This window comes from Martes martes, assembly GCF_963455335.1.
Source record: "Martes martes genome assembly, chromosome: 3".
NCBI lineage: Eukaryota > Metazoa > Chordata > Mammalia > Carnivora > Mustelidae > Martes > Martes martes.
In genome coordinates, this window is record NC_137890.1 from 182,756,999 (window position 1) to 182,771,320 (window position 14,322).

Below are 14,322 nucleotides of genomic sequence, written 5' to 3' on the forward strand. Positions count from 1 at the left end.
TATTTTGATACCTTGGACTATCTTTTAATGTAATTTATTCATATAGATGAGGCAAGTAAAAAAAGTCTTGATTTGTTTCTGAGTTTTTAAAATATTTATTTAAATATTTTATTTATTTATTTGACAGACAGCGAGAGCAGGAACACAAGCAGGGGAAGTGGGAGAGAGAGAAGCAGGCTTCTTGCCGAGCAGGGAGCCCAGTGTAGGGCTCGATCCTAGGACCCTGGCCAGGATCATGACCTGAGCCAAAGGCAGACTGCCTAATGACTGAGCCACCCAGGTGCCACTGTTTATGAATTTTATTTATTTATTTATTTTTCTTTCTAAATATTTTATTTATTTGACAGAAATCACAACTAGGCAGAGAGGCAGGCAGAGAGAGAGGAGGAAACATGCTCCCCACAGAGCAGAGAGCCCGATGCGGGGCTCGATCCCAGGACCCTGGGATCATGACCTGAGCCGAAGGCAGAGGCTTTAACCCACTGAGCCACCCAGGCGCCCACTGTTTATGAATTTTAGAAGTTACTTTTAATTGTGGTAAAACATACATAACATTTAATTTATCATCAGGACCCCCCCCTTTTTTTTTTTTTTTTTTAAGATTTTTCATTTATTTGAGAGAGAGAGAACGTGAGTGGGGATGGGCAGAGGAAGAGGGAGAAGCAGACTCCCCGGGAGCCTGATGCGGTGCTGGGTCCCAGAACCCTGAGATCATCACCTGAGCTGAAGGCAGACACTTAACCTAGTGAGCCACAGAGGCTCCCCACATCAAGGTCATTTTTAAGTGTAAGGTACCTTGGGTTATTTTGAATAGGAATTTGCCTTCTCTTGAAGTCCGTTGATTCCCTTTTGCCATTCTGGGAGTATGGTAGAAATGTACATGCATCAAACAGTATATCAAGACATTCTGTAACAGTAGATCAAAACTTAACTGACATTTTCTAATAGTTTCACTTGAGCTCTTTTAACATATTTTCTTCCCTTCTCTCGTTTATTTCTGAAGACTTAATTTTCATTAAAAATCAACTATTTTAATTATATTTTCTCAAGTTTGTTAAGTTAGCAAAGTAAAGGAGCTCTTGGTGGCTCAGTTGTTAAGGCATCTGCTTTCGACTCAGGTTATGATCCCAGGGTCCTGGGATCGAGCCCTGCATCAGGCTCCCTGCTTCATGGGGAGCCTGCTTCTCCCTCTCCGCCTGCTTTGCTGCTCCCTCTACTGGGTACGCTTGCTTACTTTCTCTCTCTCTCTGTCAAATAAATAAAAAAATCTGTGAAGCAAATCCTAGCATCTTCTGCATAATTTTAGTTGTATTTTAAATTTACAATTATATTAACATCTTTACTAAAATGGTTTTTTCCCCTCCTCATTATTGTGATTATCACATAATCTGCCCTTCTTTTCAGTCAAGTCCGTTCATGACTGTAATGTTGACATCACAAAAGTTCTGAAAGTTATTGGTGAGACCAAGAAGTACCTGCTCCAGATACTTGTTATGTAAATTTGTTCTTCAGAATTTTCATCTAACGCTAATGTATGTGTGTTTTCTTTTTTGCTCAAGGTATTGCACATCTATTACAAATTTCCTGGTTATGGGAGGATTCCAGCTTCTTGCTAAGCCTGCCATGTAAGCTAATACATACCTTCCAATTACCATTCTAACAAACGAAGATCATATTTTATAGTGTTCTGTGTTTTTGAGTGCCCAGGAAAAGTTTTGGCATAATCGTTTTATCAAATGAATCAAAGTGTAGACTTTTACTAACTCTTACAAAAGACAGGTATTATTAGCCCCTGATTATCATTGGAAGTCGTATGGTATTGCAAAAACAGGATCTGGGTCCTTCTTTATTATCCCTGGGACGGTGGACAACTCTCTTAACCAAATTGAGCCTAATTTTTTTCATCTGAAAAATGGAAATGTTTTTTCCCCTGGTTGTGAGTAACAAATAGTGTATGTGATGGTATAGAGAAAAACACAAAGTGTTACACAAATATAAAGATTTTGCAATTAGCTTCTGGATAATAAATATAAAAGGCCCCTTACATGAGGCTAATCATTCTGAACAATGTAGATTCTTAACGAGTGTTGACCTAGAGACAAAAGCAAGTTTAAAAAATTCAGTTCTATTTTAAAAGTCAGAATATCAAATATGTACTCACAACGCAGATTTAATAGATGTTAATATCTTGCCATGTTTGCCTTTGATCTTATATCCTAACATAGTAATAACACCCTTGTCTTACTTCTCATCTTCAAGGGAAATAGTTTTAGTATTTCCTCATTAAAGATGATTGCCTTAGGTTTTTGGTAAATATCATTTATAGTGTTACAGGTCTCCTTTCTTAAAAAAGGAAGGGGAGCGTTCCCTTCCATTCCTGAAAGTTGAAGAGCAATAGATTTTTTTAATGGTAAACATCCTTGAGTTCCCAAGATAAGTTCAGTCATCTGCCTGTATTAGTTTTTCAGTACATTGCTGGATTCAATTTGCTGATACTTAAGATTTTGCATCTATATGAATGTGAGGTTTTCCTTTTCTGAACTTGAAGTTTTGGTAAGAAGATTGCACTAGCAGTTAGAAAGTGAGTGTGGGAACTTTGTTTTTCTGTAATGGTTTGCATGAGATAGAGAATATCTGTACTTTGAGATTTTGTGGAATTCATCTCTAAAAACATATGGCTTTTTGGGGGCATTTCTAAAGGGAGTTTTTAAACTACTGACTTAATTTCTTGGATGACTAGATCTGTTCAGGACTTTATAATTAAAGCCACAAGAAGAAATATTTTTCTGGAAAACTATTGCACCCAAGCTTTCAAATTTATTGGTATAATATTGCTACCATTGTCTTAAGATGTTTTGACCTCCATAATAACTGCAGTTTTATCCCCTCTTTTTCATTCTTCTTATTTGAGTCTTTTTTCTTTTTATCTTAGTTTTGTCAGCAGTTTACCCTTTTTAATTTTCTTTTCAAAGATTAAGCTTTAGTTACTTCTTTCTTTGTTTTCTATTTGATTAATTTCTCCCTTTTTAAAAAATTTTCTTTATTTGAGAGAGAGGGAGCAAGCTCAAGTGGGTGGAGGGCAGAGGGATAAGCAGACTCCCTGCTGAGTGCGGAGCCCGGCACAGGGCTCCATCCCAGGGCCCTGAGATCATGACCTGAGCTGGAGGCAGACACTTAACGAACTGAGCCACCCAGGCGCCCCTAATGTGTTAATTTTTGAGTAACATGTACAAACCCAGCTATGTAAGGGGAGAGCAGTATTGCCACTATTGGATTAAAACTCCCAAGAGAAGATAAGCTGAACAGTCCCTGGCTCAGGTTTCCTGAGAACATACAAGGCCCTTTTGGGGAAAGTCCATAGGCAAGGACCTGAGTGAATCCTGAAAAGTAATAGGACTTTAAAGAGTTGGAACATTTCTGGTATAGTACTGGGCATCCAGAAGAAACGTGGTCATAGTAGGTTATGTGTTCAACATGAGCTATTTCAGTCTCTCAGGAGCAGGTTAAAGCAGAGCAATTCTGTGGGGTTAAATGAGTGTCCTTAGCTGATCTCAGCAGCAGAACATGTAGGAGGAAGAACATGTAGGAGGAAGAAACATCCACACAAGCCAAATATAAATAATAATCTGGGTCATGTTCCCCAAGGCACCCTCAGATCTCTTAATTGCGTTATAAGACAGTCCACTTTGTGCTATTGAACTTCTGGGCTCCTGGAAATTATTACGTATTTTCAATTCCAAGATAATATTTCATAATTTCAGAGCTAAACATTTATTTTTTAATTCTCTAAGAGATTATAAAATGATTCGTTCTTGCTTATAGCCTTGCTTGACGTTGTCTCATATGAAGCCTTGTGGGTAAGAATTGTAATATAATGCTTATAAAGCACTCGGGGTAGTACCTGGCACATAATTATTGCTTATTAAGGGGCAGATAATAACTACTATTCTGTCCCACCAACTCTTACTTCTTTCACATCTTCTTTTTTCTTCTTTCACATCTTTTATGTATTTTGGTCTGATCATTGTCTCAGTGGATTATTGATCACCATTAAAATTTGCAGAAGATTTTAATAATGAACTTATATAAAACTAAATATAAAAACTAAATGTTGACTTCAGTTTAAAATGATTTTGAAGATTTCAGCATTGCAGTCTTCACATAGAATTAGCTCTACTGTTTCCTGTTAATTGTAGTACTGGTACCTACAGCTTTTCATTACTCTCTTGTAATAAATTTGTATTAGGTGTAGGAAAAAAAAGAAGAAATTAGAAGTATTTTAGTATATGTGCTGCCAAAGCGAGCACTAAATAGAAGTATTTTAATATTACATATCAGTTGTGTTGGAGCAAAGAGCTTTGTTTTTCTCCATTATTTCTGTTTAGAACCACTGATTAGAGCAATTAGTCTTGCCATTTATTGCTGTAACTTTTGGCTTGGAAATTAACAGGTAATGGTGTCAGCTGGTCTCCAATTATTCCCTGAAACTGCGGGATGTATGATTCATTTCCTAGAACTCAAGGCATAGTTTATGATTAACCATCTCTATTACAGAGTTACTATTGCTACCATATGCTGCTTTTCATATGCAAAAATCTATTTTATAGGCAGGGGAAATTCTGTTAATTTTACCTACTTATTTCATTGTATTTATAGTCCACTGTCATAGCACCTAAATATGTGCATTCCGAAAAAAGTAGTCTATTCACTATCATGCATATTTCAATACCAAAAAGATTAACTAAATTTCCTTTTTTCCTCTATCTCCAGTGATTTCCTAAATAAAAACCAAGAGCTGTTACAAGATTTATCAGAAGTAAATGATGAGAACACCCAATTGATGGAAATACTGAATACTCTGTTTTTCTTGCCAATCAGACGACTTCATAATTATGCAAAAGTTTTGCTAAAGCTTGCTACTTGTTTCGAAGTGGTAAGCTCCCGTAAATTTCTCATTTGAACTCTTGGGAAAGCCGAGGATCATGGTTGTTTGTTTGGATTGTGCTACCCCAAGATCTCAGACTCCACTAATTTACTATTTGTATGTGTCTGATTAAATTTATTTGTCTTCAAGAACATGAAAGAAGAAAGTTTGTAGGTAAATCAAGTTCTCTTTGCTGTTGATTGGGTTTCTTTTCGGGACCTTCCCAAGATTAATTTTGTATTCATTTTTTGAAACTGTGTCCGAAGTCGAGACCCAGTTATGCTACTCACTCAATAGTTGTCGAAGTTTATTGAGTGCATACTAATCCAGGTTGCACAGAGCTCTTTAAAACCCTGGACTTTTGTGTAATGAGATCCCTTAAGGCAGTGGAGTTATCCTGGACAGGACTCAGGATAGACTCATGCCAGGGATTCTGGTCACCTTAGCACACGCTGTGAGAAATCAGTGTTACAGGACTTTCTCAGAGGTTAAGTGGTCCACTTTCTGTATGAAATGAGTTGAGTAGAGTCCTAGAAAATTAGTACCACTGTAGGATATGGTGTATGTTAAAGCTGGTCCTGAGCCATTGACCTTTGAAACTGTACTAAAATGTGTAGTTTCATTTTATTCCCACTCTAAAGTGCTCCAGAGAAACCAGGATGATTCTAGGGTCTCCTATATCTTAGAATCTTCTAAATCCTGGAAATTACCTCCTGATTTGGACAAATTGCAGCCTCTAGAGTGACCCTCAAACTGCTGTGGGCTTTTTACATTTGATTCTACTGTGGTCATAGATCTTTTCTTTAGTCTGATTTCAGTGTTAACTCAAACTGATGTAGTTTTAACAATGAAGGTTTGAGCTACACAGGTAACCCACTGAGCTGCAAATGTCATCTCAATGTATCTTCAGTTAATCAAAGATCTTCCCCCCCAGACCAGCTAAGAACTATTCAGGGGGTCTGGTATTAGATTTTCCAATCTGAAGGGTCCTAAATCTGTGTGAAAAACCAGACTCTTTAGTTTGGCATTTAAGGCCCTTGATAATCTGATACCGTCTTTTGTTTCTAGCCTTATCTTCTTTGTTTAGATCCCTGAACATCATACATGTTTTATATTTCCTTCATGAGACACTCTACCATTATCCTCATTATGGGAAAATTTCAAGGCCTGGGTCATAACTCATTTTATCATGAAAATGATGCCCTCTCTGACTATACCACATTCCCTCCTCTTCCAGTCTTTAAATTAGTTACTCCTTTCTCTGTGCTTTGTTAGTACTCTCTTTCAACATTATTCTCTTATTATGATCTGTAGGACTAGGGATCAAAATCATCTGGGGAAATTTTTTCAAAACACATGGCCATATCCCAACACTGCACATTATTATTTAGTAAGTCTCAGGTACAGCTTAGACATCATATATACCTATAAATTTCTCTAGGTAAAAACACCTAATATTTATTAAATGCATTCCATGTGCCGGGTACTAAGCATGTTACATGTATTCATTTAATCCCCATGTCAACCCTGTGAAATAGATATTATTATTATAATTATCCCCTTTCATCAGATGAAAGAATTGAGGTGCAGCTGACAATTGGTAAAGCTAGAATTTATATCCAGAGGCTCCAGAGTCTTTTCTTTTAACCGCTTTACTATATTGTCTCTTCTGATAGATAACCTGTTATCAAAACCATTGCATTATTCTGCTGTGTTGTATATTTTTCTATCTTTTCTGCCTTGTTTTAAGCTCCCAGAGGACAAAGATTGTACCTTATTTTTTTTTTATCCCTGACACTCAGCAGAATATTCTGTATGTAGTACATGCCATTAAATGTTTTTTTAAATGAATGGAAAATGAATATGAATCACTGTAAGAATTGTGGAATGTAAAGTAATTACTCATGAACGTGAGGGGTCATCCTTTTGTTTTACCTTCTGCTGGCTTTCCACCTAGCATAGCAATTATACCCTGTCCTGTATTTGGTTCCCCAAGCTTGGCCCACAAACCCCTGTGCGGGTTCCAAAGACCCTTTCAGAGGGGTCACAAGATCAGACTGTTTTCAGGACGGTAGTAAGACATTTGCTTTTCCATGGTGTGCCATTTGCACCAATGGTACAGAAGTAAGGATGGACAAAACTGCTGGCTCCTTAGCATGAATCAGGGCAGTGGCACCAGACTCGTCGTTGTGTTCTTTGCTGCCATGTGCTTGCAGTTAAAAAAACAAAAGAAGTAAAAATATGCTAGTTTCACTTAGAAATACTCTTGGTGACACAGCAAAAATTATTAATTTTATTTAACCTCAACCAGTGACTATTTTTTGTTGTTGTTGTTAGATATAATTGCCTTGTTACATTCTATTTTCAGGTATCCCACGTAATGATTCACTAGAGAGATGTATTGTAAAATGATCATCCACAATAAATCTCGTTAAATCCATCACCACACACACAGAAGTACTTATCTTTTAAGATTCTGTGTGATGGGATGGGAGTACGCAGAGCAGCTCTGCTGCATACTGGAGTAGAGAGGTTTTTCAAGAAAAAAGCCCAAGATCACTATTGTTTGAGTTGAGAACTGGTTTTTGTTTTCGTTTTTGTTTTTTAACTTGAAAGAACAGTTGACAGATAACTGTGTTTATTCTGATTTGGGTATTAGGCAGATATTTTCTCAAAAATGAGTAAATGAACCTGTCACTTTAAGGAGAACAACTGACTATTTGTGGCGAATGATAAAATCTGAACTCTGAAGCAAAAAGTAAAATGTGGGAAGCGCGTATGTATCGCTGTTGAGTTTGGCAGTTTCCCAGTACTTGACAACTTTTTCTGATGAGATTGGTGATAATATTAACATAGAATTTTTGATGTTGTATAATAAAATGTATCAACATTTGGAAGGTCTGCGTAACTCAGTGAACCAGTATTTTTCCAGATGTCTAATCCACATGCTATAAAATCATGTGTAAGTAAAAGATCTATCCAAAGTGTAAGATAGATCAGTGGATTTAATTTAACAGTAGAAAAAGTTTGATTAATATAGTTTCACATTCCACATTTCCACTACTCTTTAAGAACCTACCACTTAACAACTTTTGGTTTAGTTTCAAAGACATCCACTATTATTTGAAATGGCTGTAAAAATAATCCTAGCCTTCCAACTATATATCCTTATAAAGTAAGATTTTCTGCATCTATTTGAACCAGCAGATTAAATGCAATAACAGAAATGGAAATCTGTCATCTTGTCAGCCAGATAATAAATAGATTTGAAAAAATGTAGAATAATGCTGCTTTTCTCACTAAGCATTTTGTTGTTGTTTTGGAAAATATAGTTATTTTTCATTTAAACTGTTACTGTAATTGAAGTGAGTTAATAAAGATTAAAGGTTATTTTTATTTCTCAACTTTATTTTCTAATATGGTAAATGTCAGTAGATATAGCCCAGATAAGCAAACTAGAGGGCCTTCCCGAGACCAAAACATTCGAGAATTCCTCCCCTATCCTGAGTTCTCTGCTGCTTTCCTCACTGATAACTGTCTGAGGAGTTTGTTTGTTTCTCTCCCCTGGAATTATGCCTCTGTTTCATATATACATGTTTACAGTAGAATGTTCTGGAACCAATCTTCTTTCTGCTCAGCCCCCTTTAGTGCACCACGTCTGTTCTTCATTTGGATTTCTTCCCTAAATTTAATACTGTATCAACGCCACACTGAGACTCTGGACAATTGTTTTATATTCTTTTTCTCCCCCCTCCCCCTTAATTATTGGCTTTCAGACATCTCCAGACTACCAGAAACTGCAGGATTCCAGTTCTTGTTACGAGTCTCTTGCTCTCCATCTCGGCAGGAAAAGGAAGGAAGCTGAGTACACACTGGGCTTCTGGAAGACCTTTCCGGGGAAGATGACGGTAAACCATGCCAATTGTCATTACCCCAGCAAACAGCAGGCGTATCCCTAACAAATGTCAAATTTTCTCCTTTCCTCACTTGTTTATGATAATGTTTTAATGAGCCCTTTTCTAAGGGTGGTCAAAGGATCACAGCAATCGGAGCTCTAGACCTCAGCACCTACCCTCATTTCTAGGAGTCCTCTCTGAACACGTAACACTTTTTGTTTGTTCCCGTGTTTTTCTTCATTTGCTTTGAGTGCCTTTATTAAATGTTCAGATCCTGTCTAACTTCAGGTTTAACACCAAGCTAAGCTATGAGAGACAAATTCTCCTAAGTGTGATTTGTGTCTTTTTCATTTTCTCTTTGTGTGCTAACATAATTCTGATGGTTCACTGATGTGTCTGTGATCAATTCCAGGATTCCTTGAGGAAGCCAGAGCGTCGGCTGCTCTGCGAGAGCAGTAACCGAGCCCTGTCTCTGCAGCATGCTGGGAGGTTTTCTGTGAACTGGTTCATTCTCTTTAACGATGCCCTAGTCCATGCCCAGGTGTGCCAGATTTCTAACTTTTACTTAATTAAGCCCTCAGTTTGTAATACAAATATTGTGATTTTGCTGAAACTGTTGAATAAAAGAGAATGTTCAGGGGCACCTGGGTGGCTCAGTGGGTTAAGCCTCTGCCTTTGGCTCAGGTCATGATCCCAGGGTCCTGGGATCAAGCCCCGCATCGGGCTTTCCGCTCAGCAGGGAGCCTGCCTCCCTCTCCGCTTGCTGCTCTGCCAACTTGTGATCTCTCTCCGTCAAATAAATAAATAAAATTAAAAAAAAAAAAAAAAATGTTCAGCTTGCATTTGTGGTATGAGCCACATTTCAGGGAGCTCTTTTAGTTTCCAGCTTGAAATGAATATCAGCCATGTGAAGGTGTCCTTGTAGCAGAGATGGGAAAACCCACTGGGATTAGCTATGTTATGGGGACTCTGTGTCCGAGATGGTGGCACCCATGTGGACTCAGCCATTTGAAAGGGGTTATATAGCAGAGACTCCAGGGTCCACATGAGCTTTCTCAGATATGTCTCCATGTTCTTTCTTTCAGTTTTCCACACATCATGTTTTCCCTTTGGCTACGCTATGGGCAGAGCCACTTTCTGAAGAAGCTGGTGGTGTGTAAGTGTGTCCCCTTTCCAGGCCCGCACCCGAATTCTCTCCCTCTGCTACCTAAGTTGTTTCCTTAGACATGAAAAAAAGCTCAGGAGTCCTCCCCATTCTGCATAATGAGGCTCGTTTTCTTGGCTTATAGATAGTAAAATGGCCTGTTGTGAAGATCATGGCTGATCATAAGTGATGGAAGGGCTTCTCCATTGCTCACATCCCCATTGTTCAACACAGAGCAAATTGACTCTGTCCTTTCTATCTCCTACTGTGAGAATCAAACCCAGGGCATGTCTGCATTTACATTTAATTGATTTCTGCTCCTCTTGAAACAAGTTGCTTTTCATATTTGAGGAGTGATACTATAATGACAGGTTGTCATACCTATCGGTATTTATCCTTGTGAACATTTTAGGAATGGCTTAAAGATAACTACACCCGAGGAGCAGTTCACTCTCATTTCATCAACACCCCAGGAAAAGGTTAGTCCATGATGATATTTTCTTTTGATCTTTTGGCCTGGCTACTTCTGTCTCTTATGCTAGGAAAGAAAAGATAAAAATTGTTCTTCCTTGGCTAATGATCCATAATTATCTGGTAAGTCTTCGTTAAACCAAGACTGTAAGTTTGTTTTTTGTTTTTGAATGTGACTTTATTTGGAACATCCAGCAATGAATTCCAAGAGCCAGTCAGGATTACTCAATAAGAAAAGCATTAGGTGACGGAAAAATTATTCCCAGCAAGGAGAGCTATCAGGATTTAAAGCAGTTGCTTGAATGAGTTATTGCCTTAAGCTTATTGACACTTACTTTGTTCCTAGACTAAGTGGCTGCGGGCTATAAGCCAAGCTGTGGATCAGGCCTTGAGGGGAACATCTGATCTTCCGCCTTATGGAAGTGGCAGCGGTATTCAGAGGCAGGAACCACCCATCTCACGCAGTGCCAAATACACTTTCTACAAGGATCCTCGCCTGAAGGATGCAACCTATGATGGACGCTGGCTTTCAGGGAAGCCTCATGGCAGGTGAAAACCTTGAAGATTTATGCATGGGGTGAAGGGATGATAGCCTGATTCGATACTGAAAAAGTATCGGTTCTCTGAAACATTCATTGATGTGTATTATTTTTTGCTTATGCTTTCCAGAGGGGTTTTGAAGTGGCCAGATGGGAAGATGTATTCTGGCATGTTCAGGAATGGCTTGGAAGATGGGTAAGAAGATTGTATAAAACATGAGAGTGAATTCAGCTTTAGCCCACTGATGATATTGTTAATGTATTAGGAGTTATTTTCAAAACAAATAGATTTTTGTTTTGTTTTTTAGAAATGCATGCAGTGTACTAGGGCTTACAATGTGGGTGTGTGATCATAAAAGGGCTGGGAATGTAGGAAGCAGTCTTGGTTTCCCTGGAGTGAATCATTTACCTTGATAGCCTTGTGACCTCAAGTGACACAGCCCTTCTGTATGTTAAAGTGGGACTGTCATCTGTCCATTTCTCAATGGTGAAGACTGAGAACCTGGGGTAATATTGATGGGGAACTGTTGAGATAGTAGTGCCCTTTACACAAAGGCATAGACAGATTTTCCTTTCAGTAGTTATACTTTTTTTTCCTTTCAGTAATTTTAAGTCATCTTTAATTTCTGGGATATGCTAAAGGAGAGATCTTCTACATGATATATTATCCTAATGGTACTTAAGTGACATTATTTTTGTATAAGCTTGTCATGTTTTCTAACACAAAATATTTGCACAATAAACTTATGGCAGTGAAGTATTTTATATTATGTAAGGAAAGTAATTACTATATGAAAAAGATTACAAATTGGATAGATTTTTGTGTGTGTGATGATGTAAATTTTTATAATATCTTTTAATCTCCTTTTAATGGAATTTTACAATGAAAGGAGACTTTAGATAATCTCATTTACACACACACACACACACACACACACACACCCCACCCCGCAATGCATGGATGAGGGAGGTGGGTATCTGCGCTTATCCAAGGACATGTGGCTCCTTAGTAGCAGAAAGGCTTAGGACATAGGTTTTCTGTTTTTCACTGGAGTTGGGCTGAAACATGTCTCTGTGTAGTGGGATTGAGTCCTCACTCCTTTAAACTCGCTGGTAGCTTGGTATCATAATAGATACACTTTAAACCAAAATCCCATTTACCTCTTTCCACCATAGGTAGTTCTTTTTCCTGTTCTCCTTGTTAAAATGTTTACAAGTGCATCTGTAGAAAAGGTGAATATGTCCCAAATGTATCATTTGATCCTTTTTTTTTTCTCCGTGGTAGATATGGAGAATACAGAATCCCAAACAAAGCATTGAACAAAGAAGACCATTATGTGGGCCATTGGAAAGAAGGAAAAATGTGTGGTCAAGGAGTCTATAGGTAATAACATTGGAAAGGTTGTTGGGCTGGTGTTGCTTTTTCAAAGACTCATTTAGACTTAAATGTTTGTGTAGCCAGAATTTCCAAGGAGTAAGTAAATTTTATTTATTCTTTTTATGAGTGAAACTGTTTTAAAAATCTTATAAAGGTAACTTCTTATCTATCACAAGATAAAAATCTTAGGTTATTTTTTAGTTTTCAACAAAACTGTTCAAACCTTAGAAACCTTACTTTATCATAAAATCTGCTAAATGTCTTTCTTATAAATTTATCTTATATTTATTAAACAACTCTAATGTGAACAAAGCCTATCATTCTTTCAGAGATTACTCATTATTTAATTATCCCGTGAGGGATTAATGCAATTTTTCCGGGTACCTCTGTGGCTCAGTTGGTTAAGCGACTGCATTCAGCTCAGGTCATGATCCCAGGGTCCCTGGATCGAGTCCCACATTGGGCTTCCAGCTCCACAAGGAGTCTGCTTCTCCCTTTGACCTTCTCCCCTCTTAAGCTCTCTCTCACTCTCTCTCTAATAAATAAATAAAATCTTTTAAAAAAATACACGTTTTCCCCTGTGTTAACACAGAATACTGTCCATGATGTCTAATTTCTAAGCCTCATTCATTCAAATATGAAAAATTTTGATTGGTGAAAAATAATCATGTAAATAAATAATTATCGCTACCAGTGGGACATGAGTATAATTTTGAATTTCCTAAACTTTGTAAAAATGAACATCAGAATTCAGTGTTTTTGTGATCTTTATCCATTCTTTGTAACCACAGTTATGCCTCTGGTGAAGTGTTTGAAGGCTGTTTTCAAGATAACATGCGTCATGGTCATGGTCTCCTGCGAAGTGGAAAATTGACTTCCTCTTCTCCCAGCATGTTCATTGGCCAATGGGTAATGGATAAAAAAGCAGGATATGGTGTCTTTGATGATATCACTAGGTACAGTATTCTGCTTCTAATCTCAACATTGACTGATAGAGGATAAAATTCCTGTACTTCTCCAGTAACAGCAATGCTTTTATGAAGGGTGAGCTAAGATCTTAATTAGATAGTATTGAGCTATTTTTCAATAAGATGACACAGTTGTCAGGCATCATTTTATCCATTTGCTTATAAACCAGATAATTGGTTACTTCTTTACAAGATCAAGATCTTTCAAAATTAACCTTGGTGCCATTTTCCTAAAGCTCCACATGTACAAAGCTTTTAGTGTCATAGAGATTACAAAATCTTTAACTATTATAAAAAGAAAAACCTATAAAACAATCTGTAGATAATAGGAGTAAAAGGTCAGAGGCAACCAGTGGAAATTCCCTTTTGGGGTCATAGACTGGCATCAAAACACCTTTCTGCTTAGGTCTGTCTTTAGGTCGGGGACTTGTTACCATGCTAGCAACCCAGGAATCAAGCTTAAATTCAATTAACTAAACCTTGGGGAGGAGTGTATTTCTTTTGCCTCCATATTTGATTTAGCCTGATTTGCTTTTGGACTTAATATCTACTTTCTCCCCCTTCCTGTTATTTTTATAATGTGGGGTTTTAAAATTTAGATGTTATTAGTAAACTCCATGATTATTTAACAAGCACTTCATACCTACTTTGTTTTTTTAGTGGAGATTAGTAAGATTTCTCTGAGTTTGAGTTTGTGAAGAATTGAGACTTCTTGTATGATAAGCCTCATTTGTTTTTTTAAGGTTAGTAAGTTTTGGAGTTAAAAAAGTATGCATGTATTTGAGCCTATGTATTACATTTTGAATGAAATTATTTTGAGTTGAATTCTTGGCATTCCTTTTTTCAATTATCAAGGACATAAATGGAATATATGCAGACCTATGTCAGGTAGACTGTATTATTAAATTCCTGAGAAAATGTTGCTCTGAGTAAGACGTCTTTGTACTACATTGCTCCATGTTTGAGGAGACACAGAGTTAAACACTTTAATCAGAAAAATGG

General features: G+C 37.4%; 1 protein-coding gene across 1 annotated transcript in view; it reads left to right on the plus strand.

Annotated features, from left to right (window-relative positions):
- The window catches only part of ALS2 (alsin Rho guanine nucleotide exchange factor ALS2), a gene marked incomplete at its 5' end in the record, with an annotated part of 87,739 nt that overhangs the window by 52,583 nt on the left and 20,834 nt on the right, over positions 1–14,322 (plus strand). Inside the window, 10 exons of the mRNA XM_080799455.1 lie at positions 1,560–1,625; positions 4,771–4,933; positions 8,701–8,832; positions 9,233–9,361; positions 9,906–9,976; positions 10,377–10,443; positions 10,782–10,984; positions 11,105–11,170; positions 12,260–12,358; positions 13,144–13,308. Of these exons, the coding sequence (XP_080655581.1) occupies positions 1,560–1,625; positions 4,771–4,933; positions 8,701–8,832; positions 9,233–9,361; positions 9,906–9,976; positions 10,377–10,443; positions 10,782–10,984; positions 11,105–11,170; positions 12,260–12,358; positions 13,144–13,308 (1,161 nt within the window). The remainder of the gene's footprint in view (positions 1–1,559; positions 1,626–4,770; positions 4,934–8,700; positions 8,833–9,232; positions 9,362–9,905; positions 9,977–10,376; positions 10,444–10,781; positions 10,985–11,104; positions 11,171–12,259; positions 12,359–13,143; positions 13,309–14,322) is intronic.